General features: G+C 36.2%; 1 protein-coding gene across 1 annotated transcript; it reads left to right on the top strand.

The window, feature by feature from the left end:
* Positions 1-392: 392 nt before the first annotated feature.
* On the top strand, positions 393-8954 carry LOC110448499 (UPF0047 protein YjbQ-like). Its single transcript, XM_021494765.1, has 7 exons — positions 393-560; positions 2220-2254; positions 2883-2902; positions 3697-3736; positions 5464-5505; positions 6074-6191; positions 6803-8954. Exons 1-7 carry the CDS (start codon positions 404-406, stop codon positions 6844-6846), a joined length of 456 nt encoding a protein of 151 aa, XP_021350440.1. The 5' UTR covers positions 393-403; the 3' UTR covers positions 6847-8954.
* The last annotated feature ends 7275 nt before the right edge of the window (positions 8955-16229 follow it).

Genomic DNA, 16229 nt, shown 5'->3' with positions numbered 1-16229 from the left:
CTATCATTACCAGCACTTGACTGATACAACAGCAGGCTAGGTAACAACTGCGTCAGAGATCTTGCACGATATATATGGTTTGGTTTGATTTTGTCCGTCCTCGATATCCAGGGGTTACTTTCACTTTCTCCCATGGCACCCACCTATATAGTCTATGTAGGCCTGATTATTATCCCTTTAAAACATTCTTGACGGGGGCGAGATAGTTATTTGCAAAATTCCTATCAAAGACTTCTAGACAAGTATGACGTGTTTGTTGATAAAAGATATGCCATATTTTAGCTAATTTCTTACAACCTGGGCACAAAACCTTTTGAAAACAAAAAACTGAAATGTGGAAATCGAGCCCCTGTGTGCACATGTTCGTGTAAGCGTCTTTGGGACTCAGATGAAAAGAAACAACATGGCTGTCACAAGTAAAGGTTATCAAGGCACAGTATGGTTCCAGAGGGAATTTGCTGTTTCTTCAAAAAAAAGAGGATGTCATCTCGTAACAGACGAAGTACTAGCTAATGTTCCAGAAATTGCAAACATGAAAATTGGATTGCTGAACCTCCATAGTTAGTAAAGCTCAAAAAACCTTTCAAACACCATCTGACACGCTACCATGTGATGTTGATGTTAAAAATGACTCCTATCAAGCGTAATGTCCTTGTTTTGATTATTACCTAGCCTATCACAGTGACACGTTTTCTTCACATGGTTACCTTTTAGTGGTATAGTTCTGACAAACTCGCCTAAAAAAGTATTTAACTCGTTGGTGGATTTACATGTACATGTAATAGAAACTTACAGTGTACCGGTGTCGCCAGGGCGGGCCTCGTGGGCTTACATCTGTCTCAGGAGGTTGTCCAAACTGGACACATTTTGTATAGAAATGGTTAGAGAAAACTTTAACAAGTCTCCGAACACACGGCTCGTCTGGGTGTGATAATTAAAAGCATTATTGTGTACATGTCATCAACAAAGTTATAATCTGAATGTATGTTTTACAAGTTTCTTAATGTTGAGTCCATTTTGACAAGTATTGCCTGAATGCTGTGACCTAATTTGTGCTACAGACAATCCTGCCATCTTTAGTGACACTACACATTCAACTGTCTAATTATAATAGAGTCGTTTTTTTAGGTGACAACTAGCTATATGTAGTACATAATTAACAGTGACTTTTGAACTTCCAAATTCTGTTGTGCAGAAATACTGTGCAATGAATGTTAAAAATGTTTTTTTTTATGCTATGTAGTAAAACGAGAAATAGTGATAAAGATAGTGCCGTCGCTGGGGCTCGAACCCGCAACCCTTGGCTCTCCAGCCCGATTCCTGTTAGCCACTAAGCTAAAGGGAAATTCCCTACAGCTTACACTTGTAAAGCAACCTGATAAATGCACATCTTTTACAGTTAGATAATCTGATTATTCATAATATGTGTTTGTGCCCATTTGAAACAACAAAGAGTGAAGGGATAATATTGATAATTATGCCGTGTGCAAACCTAGCTCCCCTATTGTAGATGGAAATAACTGATTTTCTACATTAATATTTTTTTTAATGGAGCAAAGCTTGTTATTTTGGACTACCCAGTTGATTGGGGACCAAATCCCTTAAACTAATCATCAATTTCTCTTGTTGTTGTTCTCAGTAAAATATGGCATGTATGTGAATTGATTGATGCCAAATGAAAGATAAACAACTATGAATGTATTGATAACACTTATGTTTAATTATTCTAAACAGGAGGCACAGTAGTCAAGTGGTAGGACGCCGGGCTCTAGACCGAGTCACGGCACAGCACTGTGTTGTATCTTTGAGCAAGATACTTTACTCCGCTTGTTCCAGTCTACTCAGCTGTAAATGAGTATGTGGTTGGGCAGTGATAGAATTGTTGAATGCTAGCTGTGATCGCCGAAATGGCAACACCGGCTGTATGCTCCCTAGGGAGTTGAGAAAGATATTGGCTGGTTGCAAAGGCCCTATAACCATGGATAATAATGTGTGAACCGCTTTGAGACAACCTACGTACTAGGTTATGATGAAGCCGTATATAAGAACCTCAAATTATTATTATCATTATTATAAACAGGAGTTATTTATTTTTACGTTTAATGGAGATAATTTTAAATTCAATAACATTTTAAGTCTAAGGTAGTGTGCTACTACTGTGTGCCCATAAATAGCTGATGATATTTAATTGTTTATAAAAACAATATTTTGTTTTTCAGTAAAACATACATCGGCCAGTCTGTGTTTAAATGAGGTATGTACAGTTTTCAGGTACCTTAATATTTAAATAGTAGTTGAGTGTCTTTATTCACTATTGGGTGAGTGTAAACACCTTTTTAGGTCTGCAACAAATGTCATTTTAGTCGGATTGTTTCATTCCGACTTAAGATTCAGGAAAAATACTAGAGCTTCACGAATGAGTTTTTGGTTTTGTTACGTGAACTGAAGTATTGTTTTGAGATGTTCGGAAGATTATTATAATTCAATATTTTCAAAATTAAGACTATATAACCTATGAAAGCTTCGATCAAAAACCGCCACTTGATGTAATTAATGGACTAGGTCGAATGCATGGTGAGTGCCAAGATACCTCTGAGATCTCTTGTTTGCTCATTGCTAATATACCTTAATTTATTGCAAAACCCACCATTGTTTTGCTGAGTTTTTGATTGTTTGATAGAGTATTTAAAAACATGCATGTGTTCTTTTCCCTAAAAATATGGAAAAAAATGATAATTACTAAAGAAACAACATCATGCTGTAATGCCTCGCTAAGATCTCCATACATGAAATCCAATCTCCCTACTTTAAAATACAAATCCCCCCTACATTTTGTCGTCACATGAATGTTTACCATAAAACTTGTGTTGTTTGTTTTTCAGAACTGGGATCCAGATGTGAGGTAATCTAACAAAGTCATGCCACAAAATACTCCATTGACAGTCAGTCATTGCACAGCTTCTACAAAAATATATTGTAAAAAAATTAAGTTCAAATATTTGTTGTTTCTAACACAAACTACGTACTTCATAAGGAGAGTAATGGAAGCATCAGATTTATTCAGACCGTGTTATATTTTAAGGAATGTAAAAATCAAAACTAGTACAAAGGCATCCCTGTTATTCTAATGGAAACATTTTGTTATCTTTTAATAACAATTTGATCTGTCTTCTCTGAACAAATGACGTTTTCCATTCTTCCTCAAGTATCATAAAACCAAGGGTAATGATATTTGATTTGTAGCGGAAATATAGGGATATCTAACCTATTAAGACCTTCATTTAAGATCCCAGAGGTCAAATTATGTTAAAATCTTAAACGAGTTCTTCTCAAGAGAAAACCATTAAAGATCTCTGTACCACTTCCAAACCTGGATATAACTGTAGCACCGTTTGGCTAGGACAGTTCCGTTGACTGGCTAGCTCAATCGGTTAGAGATATAGTATAACAGTCTGAAGTCACAGGTTTGAATCCCAGTCTAGCTCCACTGATATTTGTTAGTCAAAACACTGATGTTGATTATGTATATATTTTTTTTTTGTCTTTCTTATTTCTCATAAAAGTCCCACAAGGTATTTTTCATTTATCTATTTTTTATAAAAAGCTATTATAGTTTGAAAAAACAGTTTCCAGTAATTAGTGACAGTTTTTGGCAGTGGTACGGGGATCCTTAAATAATTTGTTTTACATTTCCAGAGTTGACATGGAGATGATGCTGAACAAACTGGTGCCTGATGTAAGTTAAGTGATCCTGTAGTAGCTTTGGATAGTTTAAGGGAGTATGCCTCCTTACATTTATGGGTTAGAGTTATTTCCCTTTAAACATATTTAATTGATGAACAACAATTGATTTTCATAGGGGGGAAAACTCTCAGTAGTACAAGACGTCAAAACAATGTCCAAAGCCAAGTCTCACCAAATACCCATATGCTGGTCCTGTTTAGAGAAACTGCTGACTGTGCTGTGGACATTGTTCTGACATCGTGTCATTATGACGTCATATATTCAAGGAGTCAATATGGCGGCATAATTTTTGATAGCCCGAGTTTCTTCTGGCCCTGACACCAGACTTAGACATTTTGACAGATAGATGTCTGGTGTGGGGCCAGAGCGCACTACTTTATAAAAACGTGGATTCGCCGACACCGTTTGGTATAAGGGAGTGACTAATCAACAAATAAGACATGGTCCAGAAATCTTTTTAACAAGAATAATATTGTCCGTTTTCGGTCCGGATCAGTACGGTTTGTTGATTAGTCACATCCTTCACCTGCAAAATGGTGTTTGCTCAGGTGGGAAATTTGAAATAATTGAAAACCGATGACTCTACTGAAGGAAGTTAGCAGCTATTGGTGATAATAAGAGCAGATTTGAATAAAAAAAAAAATCCATTTATCGATTTATATGAGGTATGTGTTGTGTCATAGTAGATTTTTGTTGTCACCATCTCAAAACCCCCTCGATACCAAAGGTTAGTGGAGAATTCCACGTTTTCATAAAGTAGTGCACTCTGGCCCCACACTAGACATCTATCTGTCAAAATGTCTGGTGTCAGGACCAGAGGAAGCTCAGGCTAAATTTTTGTGTATCATTTCCTTTTCTTCCAAAGAATTGAGATAGATGTAACTCAAATCTATCGTTGATGACTGAGGGTAACCATTGTTTTATCATTTAATTAATAGTTATGAATTATCTGAGTGTTTATCAATGCATGTACGTGGACTCCTGGCTCGTGACCGAAGGGTTGCGAGTTCAAGTCACGGCATGACACTGTGTTGTATCTTTGAGCAAGATACTTTACTCCACTTGTTCCAGTCTACTCAGCTGTAAATGAGTATGTAGTTGGGCAGTGCTATAATTGTTGAATGCTAGATGTGAGCGTAGAGATTGCAGCATCGGCTGTATGCTCCCCAGAGATTTGAGAAAGATATTGGCTGGTTGCGAAGGCCCTATAACTACGAATAATAATTTGTGAACCGCTTTGAGACGACCTACAAACTTGGTTGTGATAAAACGGTAATTTTGATCTTTTCTACTTGTTGATGTAATTGAAGGAGAGATATGACTTACCACATGTTAGAACTATACACAATATTGTGCAAGTTACTCCAGTTTCAGGAATACTTTCTCTTAAATATTTTATGTCAACCCTGTCTGCTGAGAAAACTTGCATTGTTTTAATGATCTCAATATTCCTCACTTGGCTATTCTCTTGAAAGTGTTTGTCCAGACACTTTACTCGGATTGCTTTAGTCTATCCAGCTGTATAAGTAGGTACTGCTACCAGCACTTGTGGGAAATAGTCTAGTGAATGACTGATGTTCTTCAAAATAAGAGGGATCACTGAAAGCCTTGCTCTATTCCTAGTACTTGTGGGCCCCTGAAGTCAGAAAAAGTGTGCATTATACATACACATACTTTATTGCTATATTGATTAATTTGTTCTTTGTTGTCTGTTGACAGAGTACACCTTTCAAACACTCCTGTGAGGGTCCGGATGACATGGTAAGAACATTCACGTTACAAATCAAAACGCGAAAACAACTGTTAGGGCAAATAAAAAATGTCTGTTTATAAATGGTACCTATAAACATGTACCTCTGCTAGTTTTCACAGCCAATCCTAGACCAATATTGGTAGTCAGGATTTGTGCTTCATAGTAGATACAATATGTAAAAAAGTGTCTGAAAAAACTGTTATGCCTATAGCATTAATAAATCATTTCTGAAAAGAAAACCATACCTTGTGGGACTTTCATGAAAACTAAAAGATATGTAATAAACATAATATTATCAACAAGAGTATTTTGTGTGTAAAAAAGTTAACGTGGTCAGACCATGAATCGAACCATGGACTTCAGATTGTTACTGTTCTATCGCTCTAACAGACTGAGCAACCTTGTCAACAGAGGTGCACTGGCCCAACTGTGCTACAGTTATATCCAAAACGGAAGTTAAGGGGAGGTTACTGTACATTAATGTACGGGAAAAATACATAGTCTAGTGGGACTGAGATCCGTAATGATGTGGTCAGACTCTGATCGAAAAAACATTTATGTTCTCTGTTTCCGCAGCCAGCACATGTAAAAGCTGCATTTCTCGGGGCGTCGGTCAACGTGCCTCTGACAGAAGGGAAACTGAACCTGGGTACTTGGCAGGGGATTTGGTTGTGTGAGCACCGCAATCATGCAGGTAATATATCAACAGTACTTGTTATGGATAGGGTTGGGTTGAACAAATTATTTCACAGGTTTACTTTACAGCACAAATCACTTAAGTTATTGGTCTCATCAGGGCGATATCTATTTCATATAGAATATCTATTATCTTTACAAATTATGCATCACAAAAAAGTCTCCATGAAGAAAATTAACTCTTACTTTAATTTGACTTTTGCACCAAAAAGTTTAAATGTCTAAATTTGTTTAATATGAAAAGGGTTTTGGAAATATCCCTGCTTTACAGCAACAGTACGAATGGTTCAAAATCAAATTTGATGATGGTGCAAGGGAAGTAACCCTTACTTCATTCAAAGTCTATCAAGTACAAATTTGTAGTTATTATCTAGCTGTACACGTCATGGCTTCATTTTTCCTGGCCAGTAGTTAATTAGACTGTGAAGTTTCGTCCAACTTGTAAGACAAATATTAAAAAAACAGTGGCCTTTGAACATCTACAACCATGTAAACATAGCTGAAATATCATGATTCAATTAACGGGAAATTAAAATGTTGTTATTTATTGCTTGACATAGTGCAAATTATTACAAGTGTAATAATTGATTACTTTTTATTTCATTGCAGGGAAAAGAAATCTGGTTGCTACACTACAAGGAGCTTTAAAATGATCCAAAATTTATTTTAAATTTTTAAGAAAAAAAACATCACTAATTGCAACAACTTAACCTCAACTTAGTAATTATGAAAACAGTGCTATTGCTAAGCATGATGGCCAGTGTTCCCAGAATCAACCAATGCCGTTTGATGACACACTTCCACACTGTTGATCTTCCAGGACTTGTGAATAATGCCAAAGTTTGGCGCTGTGTTTTCTACATACGATGCTAATGTCAGGCTTTGATGTGGCGAGTAATTCCAGCATGTTGTTTGAACATTGCCAATTTTTTAACGTCTTGTTCCCGAAATGTTACTGTTGATAAAAGAATTATGTGCGATCTTACACATTAGACTTGATAGATGTTTTCTAAATGCTGCAGAAATATCTACATTGTTTCAAGTTAGAGAAAAGGGAGAACAATTTATTTAGATGATTCGCAATATTTTCCAATCTGAAGAAGGTAACAATTCCCAATCCAGTAATACCCTGACCTAAGTGATGGTACTGTATACAGTCCGGTATTACTATTTAACTGGCAATCATTTAATTATCTGAGTTCAAATTACCAATCATATAAGGTTCTAAGATTTTCTTAAATTGGAACTCTTTTAAGAATGAAATTCATGTTATATAAAGGTATCATATACATTTAAGGTGTTTGTTTGCATTTTCATCGACTGGGTCCTTTGATAAACCAAGGGGACTTGGTCTGTAGAAAGAGGTAAAAATAGTAACACATGGGGTAAAATACTAACAGGAGTAAATGGGGGAGGGAGTGGTAAACAGTTTTTATTTTCTGAAAGTCGTGTTTTAACAGCTGTTTGGTCTCCACAGATCTAACGATCCTAAGACAAAGGTGTAATCATAAATTCCTCAGTTTAGCTTGATGATAAATGTTTCCTCTAGTCTCATGTTGACGCAAGATGAAGCCAAGAAGAATGGATGAATACAGCAGTAAGACTGCAGGCAGTTCCGTATTGTTTTCATTATGCTTCCCTTTAAACAAATATATGGTTGTCTGTTTGTTGGTATGTGTCTCCATGTCCCTATGTGTCCAAAATAAATGGTTTCAGGGGAGAGGGAAGGTCTACTGGTTTTTGGGTCACTAGGTCAGAGGTCATGGTCACATCGGCTATTAGACTCAAATTTTACGATTTTTTTTTTTTAATTAAAAGATTGTTATAAAAAAACCAGAAAGTTGGTTTCTGGATGTCGTTGAATGTTACAAAATATGTAACCAAAATTTTGTAACTGGTGCCCCTTGGGAAGAGGAGAATTCCTATTGATTTTAGGGATACTAGGTCAAAGTTAAAGGTCACAGCACCTATAAATGTATTGATTCTGGAGGTTATGGCTTGAACAGTTTGTCAGGTCTAAACTAAAGCTAGATGGATGTGGTCCCTTTGGAAGAGGAACATCTCTATTGACTTCGGGTTATTGGGCTACAGGGTGACAGATATCTGGGTTTTTTTCTTGAATTTGAACAAATATTTACTGTCAGCAATATAGAGGGGTTTTTTTTCAGGAGAGCATTTGTGAGTTCTTCTGACTTTATTTTTAGTTTTAATAGTTACACATCATAAAACTGGTCATTTGTTTATGTTAGAGAGACATTCAGGTGTTCACTCTCAATTTTGACTTTAACTTATATTTAATAAAAATAGAAACGATGTCTGAAGTGAAGAAATTTTAAATTGATTAACTGATCAAGATATGGTCATTTTAATTACGTTTTAGATAATTTTAATTTTTTTGTCATATTGTTTCTCCCCTATGAAAAGTTAAGTATAAAAATGCATGTTTGTCAATATCTTTTATTCACCTGGTTATTTTGTGCAGCAAATTCCCAATTACTGTAGAATGGAATTTCCACACATGGAAATCTTCATGTTGCAACTCTTTACAACTAATTGCAATGTAGAAAATTGTGTGGTGGTGGTGGTGGTGGTGAAATCCATATAGTCAACATATTAAAAAAATTATATAATTAATTAATCTATCAACAAATTGTTACATGTGGATATTTTCGCACTTTTTTACTTGAATTGAAATGCGCCAGAATGTCCACACCGCGAAAATGTCCACTTTTACAGTAAATTTTAATATGAATAAATTATTTAAATCATTGCTCATTGTTTGTTTATTTTCAATTTTATATCCCCTTTTCACTTGTTAGTTTTTAGCTAACCTGGCTCAGAGGGCCAAGTGAGCTTATGCCGTGGTGCGGCGTCCCGCGTCAATATTTTACTTTAAACACCTTCTTCTTAATAACCAAGAGGCCTAGGGTGATGTTATTTGGCCAGAAGCCTGCTGGGATGAAGGGCTACCAAGTTTGTTCAAATAAATGACCTTCACCGGTATTCGATGTCACAGGGGTCAAATATGTTAAAAAAATTAAACAACTTCTTCTGAATAGCCGAAATGCCCAGGGTGATGATATTTGGTCAGTAGCATGCTGGGATGAAGGGCTACAAAGTTTGTTTAAATGAGTGACCTTGACTTATATTTAAGGTCTCAAGGGTCAAATATGTTTAAAACCTTTAAACATTTTCTGAATAACCAAAAGGTGCAGGATGATGATATTTGGCCCATAACATGATGGGATGAAGGGCTACCAAGTTTGTTCAAATGAATGACCTTGAACTATATTCAAGGTCACAGGGGTCAAATATGTTTAAAATCTCTAAACCACCTCTTCTGAATAACCAAAATGCCCAGGATGTTGATATTTGGTCAGCAGCAGACTGGGATGAAGGGCTACAAAGTTTGTTTAAATGAATGACCTTGACTTATATTTAAGGTCTCAAGGGTCAAATATGTTTGAAACCTTTACAATTTTTCTGAATAACCAAAAGGTGCAGGATGATGATATTTGGCCCATAACATGATGGGATGAAGGGCTACCACGTTTGTTCAAATGAATTACCTTGATTAATATTCAAGGTCACAGGGGTCAAATATGTTTAAAATCTCTAAACCACCTCTTTTGTATAACCAAAATGCCCAGGGTGATGATGTTTGGCCAGTATCATGCTGGGATGAAGGGTTACCAAGTTTGTTCAAATGAATGGCCTTCACTTATATTTAAGGTCACATGGGTCAAATATGTTTAAAATCTTTAAATGACATCTTCTAAATAACCAAGAAACACAGGGTGTTGATGTTTAGCCAGTAGCATACTAGGATGAAGGGCTACCAAGTGTGTTCAAATGAATGACCTTCACTAATATTCAATGTCACAGGGGTCAAATATGTTTAAAAAAATTAAACGACCTCTTCTGAATAACCGAAATGCCCAGAGTGATGATGTTTGGCCAGTATCATGCTGGGATGAAAGACTACCAAGTCTGTTCAAATAAATGACCTTCATTCATATTCAAGGTCACAGGGGTCAAATGTCTAAAAAAAACAAAAAAACTTCTGAATAACCACAATGCCCAGGATGTTGATATTAGGTTAGTAGCAGACTAGGATGAAGGGCTACAATGTTTATTTAAATGAATGACCTTGACTTATATTTAAGGTCAGGAGGTTCAAATATGTTTGAAACTTTTAAACAACTTCTTCTGAATAACCAAAAGGTGCAGGATGTTGATATTTAACAAGTAGCGTGCTTGTATAAAGGGCTTTCAAGCATTTTAATTTGAATAACCTTGACCCACTTTCAAGGTCACATTTGGTCAAATATGTGTAAACATTTAAATGACCTTATCTTGATAAACAAAAGGATAGGGTGGTGATATTTTGCAAGTTGCATCCTGAGATGAAGGGCTGTAAAATGTGTTCAACGTAATGACCTTATTGGACTTTTAAGGTCACAGGGGTGAAATGGTTTGTAAATCTTTTAACAGGTTCTTTTGAATGACTTATAGTCATAATTACTGATATTTTGCCTGTAGCTTTTTTAGATCAATTTTAAGGTTACAAGTGTGAGATTTAGACCAGGTGAGCGATGCAGGCCCATTAGGCCTTTTGTTATATGTAATACCTTCTTTTGATGTGTCTCCATTTATTGCATGACGGAGATTTACGTCCCTGTTTCGGCCAGATCGACCCTTATAGGACAAGTTCAAAGCATCGTTAGATGACCTTTGCAGTTAAGGATCCCTGCCCCTACAGTAACCTCTTCATAGTTTAGAAAACTGTATCACAGTGACAGTTGACCATGGCACTTCCGTTGACTATGTGATAGTAAGCTCAGTCGGTTAGAGCGATATAATATACGATTATTAAAAATCTTGTCCCGCAAGATGTGGTTTTCTTTTCAAAGAACACAGTTTGTATTGCATAGTTAACAGCTTTTGGCCATGGTACGGGGATCCTTAATTAATAGGACGCTTCGCAAAACTTGCTTCAATCACTATCAGAGGGAATCCTGTTGACTCGGTATTTCTCTGCCAAGGGCCCTTCAGACAATATATCAAAGTACTGAAAGCACTATGATGTGAACACCGAATACAAAACATGCACGTTCGTCTCACCATGGAATCTATGTGAGACTTTCTCAATATCCATGAGTAACATTGGGGGGCAATAATTGACACATGCACTTTGCATAGTACTGACTATGTGTACCAAGCTGCTTTAAAGTCAGTCTTGAACTTTTAATAGCACCAGTATATCAAGACAAATGGGCATTCCATTCTTTAACAATGTCTTAAGGCCGAAATCTGATATTGTCATCATTGCTGTTGAAGTCAAGGGAACAAGAACCTAATTGTCAGACACAAGTTAAGTCACGTGTATTTATTAATTCTCGCTGAAATACAAACCAATGTTTAAAAGAAAACGTCATAAAAAACTGAGAACATAACTGTTTTTGTTAGAAATGTGTTAATTGCTTAAAGTATAAATAAACGCAAGTTGTTCGCAATGTACTATCTCCTGATAGAGTTTTCTCTGGCCCTGACACCAGGCTTTGACATTGCGAGACATCTTATCTGTCAAAATGTTTAAGTTTGGTGTCAGGGCCAGAGGAAAGCCAAGCTTCTAATAAAACTATACTTATCTAATTAGTATTGGACATAGTGGGGTTGATGTGGTCCATTCTAGGATTGGTTGGAATTAGTGTATTTTCAAAAGAAATGTAAAACTGTGTCAAGGAAGTTTTTCTTTAATTTTAAGCTGTGCCAATTTCTTGGCCCCATGGAACCCCATTATAACATCAGATCGGTGGTACATTGTATTCCCATTAAAAAAACTGGGTAATTGAAACCGTTTAAATGGTTGGTTTATTGCTTCCGATTACTGCGCTTGGTTAATGCAACTTTTTATTGATACCGTTTAGAAAGCTAGGTTATTGACACCGTTTAGAAAGCTAAATTATTGAAACCGTTTAGAGAATTGGGTCATTGATACCGTTTAGAAAGTTAGGTAACTAATACCGTTTAGAAAGCTAGGTTATTGATACCGTTTAGAAAGCTAGGTTATTGACACAGTTTAGAAAGCTAGGTTATTGATATCGTTTAGAAAGCTAGATTATTGATACCGTTTAGAGAATTGGGTCATTGATACCGTTTAGAAAGTTAGGTCATTGATACCGTTTAGAAAGCTAGGTTATTGATACCGTTTAGAGAATTGGGTCATTGATACCGTTTAGAAAGTTAGGTAATTAATACCGTTTAGAAAGCTAGGTTAATGATACCGTTTAGAAAGCTAGGTAATTAATACCGTTTAGAAAGCTAGGTTATTAATACCGTTTAGAAAGCTAGGTTATTAATACCGTTTAGAAAGCTAGGTCATTGATACCGTTTAGAAAGCTAGGTAATTGATACCGTTTAGAAAGCTAGGTAAATAATACCGTTTAGAAAGCTAGGTTAATGATACCGTTTAGAGAATTGGGTCATTGATACCGTTTAGAAAGCTAGGTAATTAATACCGTTTAGAAAGCTAGGTAAATAATACCGTTTAGAAAGCTAGGTAATTGATACCGTTTAGAGAATTGGGTCATTGATACCGTTTAGAAAGCTAGGTAATTAATACCGTTTAGAAAGCTAGGTTATTAATACCGTTTAGAAAGCTAGGTCATTGATCCCGTTTAGAAAGTTAGGTCATTGATACCGTTTAGAAAGCTAGGTTAATGATACCGTTTAGAAAGCTAGGTAATTAATACCGTTTAGAAAGCTAGGCTACTGATACCGTTTAGAAAGTTAGGTTATTGATACCGTTTAGAGAATTGGGTCATTGATACCGTTTAGAAAGCTAGGTTATTGACACCGTTTAGAAAGCTAGGTTATTAATACCGTTTAGAAAGCTAGGTCATTGATACCGTTTAGAAAGCTATGTCATTGATACCGTTTAGAGAATTGGGTCATCGATACCGTTTAGAAAGCTAGGTTATTGATACCGTTTAGAGAATTGGGTCATTGATACCGTTTAGAAAGTTAGGTAATTAATACCGTTTAGAAAGCTAGGTTATTAATACCGTTTAGAAAGCTAGGTCATTGATACCGTTTAGAAAGTTAGGTCATTGATACCGTTTAGAAAGCTAGGTAATTAATACCGTTTAGAAAGCTAGGCTACTGATACCGTTTAGAAAGTTAGGTTATTGATACCGTTAAGAAAGCTAGGTTATTGACATCGGTTAGAAAGCTAGGTTATTGATACCGTTTAGAGAATTGGGTCATCGATACCGTTTAGAAAGCTAGGTTATTGATACCGTTTAGAAAGCTAGGTCATTGATACCGTTTAGAGATTCGGGTCATTGATACCGTTTAGAAAGCTGGTTATTGATACCGTTTAGAAAGCTAGGTAATTGATACCGTTTAGAGATTCGGGTCATTGATACCGCTTAGAAAGCTGGTTATTGATACCGTATAGAAAGCTAGGTTATTGATACCGTTTAAAAAGCTAGGTTATTGACACCGTTTAGAAAGCTAGGTTATTGATACCGTTTAGAAAGCTAGGTTATTGATACCGTTAAGAGAATTGGGTCATTGATACCGTTTAGAAAGCTAGGTCATTGATACCGTTTAAAAAGCTAGGTAATAAATACCGTTTAGAAAGCTAGCTTATTGATACCGTTAAGAGAATGGGGTCATTGATACCGTTTAGAAAGCTAGGTTATTGATACTGTTTAGAAAGCTAGCTTATTGATACCGTTAAGAGAATCGGGTCATTGATACCGTTTAGAAAACTAGGTTATTGATACCGTTTAGAAAGCTAGGTAATTGATACCGTTTAGAAAGCTAGGTTATGTGATACCATTTAAAAAACTAGGTCATTGATACCGTTTAGGGAATATGTCATTGATACCATTTGGAGAATTATGTCATTGATACCGTTTAGAAATCTAGGTTATTGATACCGTTTAGAAAGCTAGATTATTGATACCGTGAAAAGAATCGGGTCATTGATACCGTTTAGAAAACTAGGTTATTGATACCGTTTAGAAAGCTAGGTAATTGATACCGTTTAGAAAGCTAGGTTATGTGATACCATTTAAAAAACTAGGTCATTGATACCGTTTAGAAAGCTAGATTATTGATACCGTTAAGAGAATCGGGTCTTTGATACCGTTTAGAAAACTAGGTCATTGATACCGTTTAGAAATCTACGTTATTGATACCGTTTAGAAAGCTAGGTTATTGACACCGTTTAGAAAGCTGTGTTGTTGATACCGCTAACAGAGCCTTTATTGCCACCGTTTAGGGGACTGAGTTATTGCATGGTGCCGACTATAAATCTTGGTTATTGATAGCGCTTTGAGAATTGGGTCATTAGAGGGGTGGGTTATTGAAACCGTTCAGAGAGGTCGGTTATTGACACCGTTTAGAGAGGTGAATTATTTACACCGTTTAGAGTGCTCGGTAATTGATGCCGTTTAAAGAGCTAGATAATTGATACCATTTAGAGAGGTGAGTTATCGTTACCTTTCAGAGAGGTGGGTTATTGACACCGTTTAGAAAGCTTGGTCATTGATAACGTTAAGAGAGTTAAGTAATTGAAGTCGTTTGGAGAGTATGTATGGTTATTGATATCATTTAGACAGCTTGGTATTTGATACCGCCAGAGAGCTATGCAATTGATGCTGTTTGGAGAGGTGGGTTATCGATACCGTTTAGAGAGCTCGGAGTTTTAAGTAAGTTGATAGAGAGCTAGGTTATTTGATACCATTTAGGAAGATGGGAAATCGATACCGTTTTTTAGAGAGCTATGTTATTGATGCCGTTTAGAGAGCTTGGTATTTGATACCGTTTAGAGAGCTGTGTAGTTGATACCCTTTATAGAGAGCTATGTAACTGATATCATTTATAGAGAGCTAGGTAATTGATACCATTTGTAGAGAGCTAGGTAACTGATACCGTTTATAGAGAGCTAGGTAACTGATATCATTTATATAGAGCTAGGTAATTGATACCGTTTATGGAGAGCTAGGTAATTGATACCGTTAATAGAGAGTTAAGTATTTGATACCGTTAATAGAGAGTTAAGTATTTGATACCGTTTATAGAGAGTTAAGTATTTGATACCGTTTATAGAGAGCTAGGTAATTGATACCGTTTATATAGAGCTAGGTAACTGATACCGTTTATAGAGAGCTAGGTAATTGATACCGTTAATAGAGAGCTAGTTAATTGATACCGTTAATAGAGAGCTAGTTAATTGATACCGTTTAGAGAGCTAGGCTACTGACACCATTTATAGAGAGCTAGGTAATTGATACCGTTTGTAGAGAGCTAGGTAACTGATTCAGTTTATAGAGAGCTAGGTAATTGATACCGTTAATAGAGAGCTAGGTAATTGATACCATTTGTAGAGAGCTAGGTAATTGATACCATTTGTAGAGAGCTAGGTAATTGATACTGTTTATAGAGAGCTAGGTAAGTGATACCGTTTATAGAGAGTAGAGTAATTGATACCGTTTAGAAAGCTCGGTAATTGTATGAAGGTAATATGTTATCCGTATTCAATAAGTAGGATATTAAAGATTTAAATAAATATTTCCACTTATTTGGCCTCACCGGTACCCCTCTGCCCCAGGGAGGTGGATGGCAATTCAAAGTACTATAGGGAAAATGGTAAGGCTTTAAAATTGTACTCCTTGAATAAGGGAACATGTTTTAACCTAGTTGGACTGCAGCAACCTTGCGTCAAAGGGATTCAGTGGTGGTTAAAGACAGTATGGTGCTATCTTGGGGCAGGCCTAAGTTTCGTGCCCAGTTATAGCCGAGAACATCTTTAGCATTCTGTAGGAGTAAAGGGATTTAACATCATTTGGTTTGGAGCTTCCTTTGGCCACGGGAAATTAATGCAATCAACAATGTATACACAGAGGGTGTACTGTGAATCCTTTAATGGTTGAGGGCGGGGATCCTTTAGGGGAACTATTGGTGAAAAATTATAAATCCTTTTCCTTTAGTGCAAGTGAAAGGATTTGAACCTCAAATGGTC

The sequence above is a fragment of the Mizuhopecten yessoensis genome, unplaced genomic scaffold (genome assembly GCF_002113885.1).
Source record: "Mizuhopecten yessoensis strain PY_sf001 unplaced genomic scaffold, ASM211388v2 scaffold4105, whole genome shotgun sequence".
Classification (NCBI taxonomy): Eukaryota; Metazoa; Mollusca; class Bivalvia; order Pectinida; family Pectinidae; genus Mizuhopecten; species Mizuhopecten yessoensis.
This window is presented reverse-complemented; position numbering and strand designations above follow the sequence as displayed.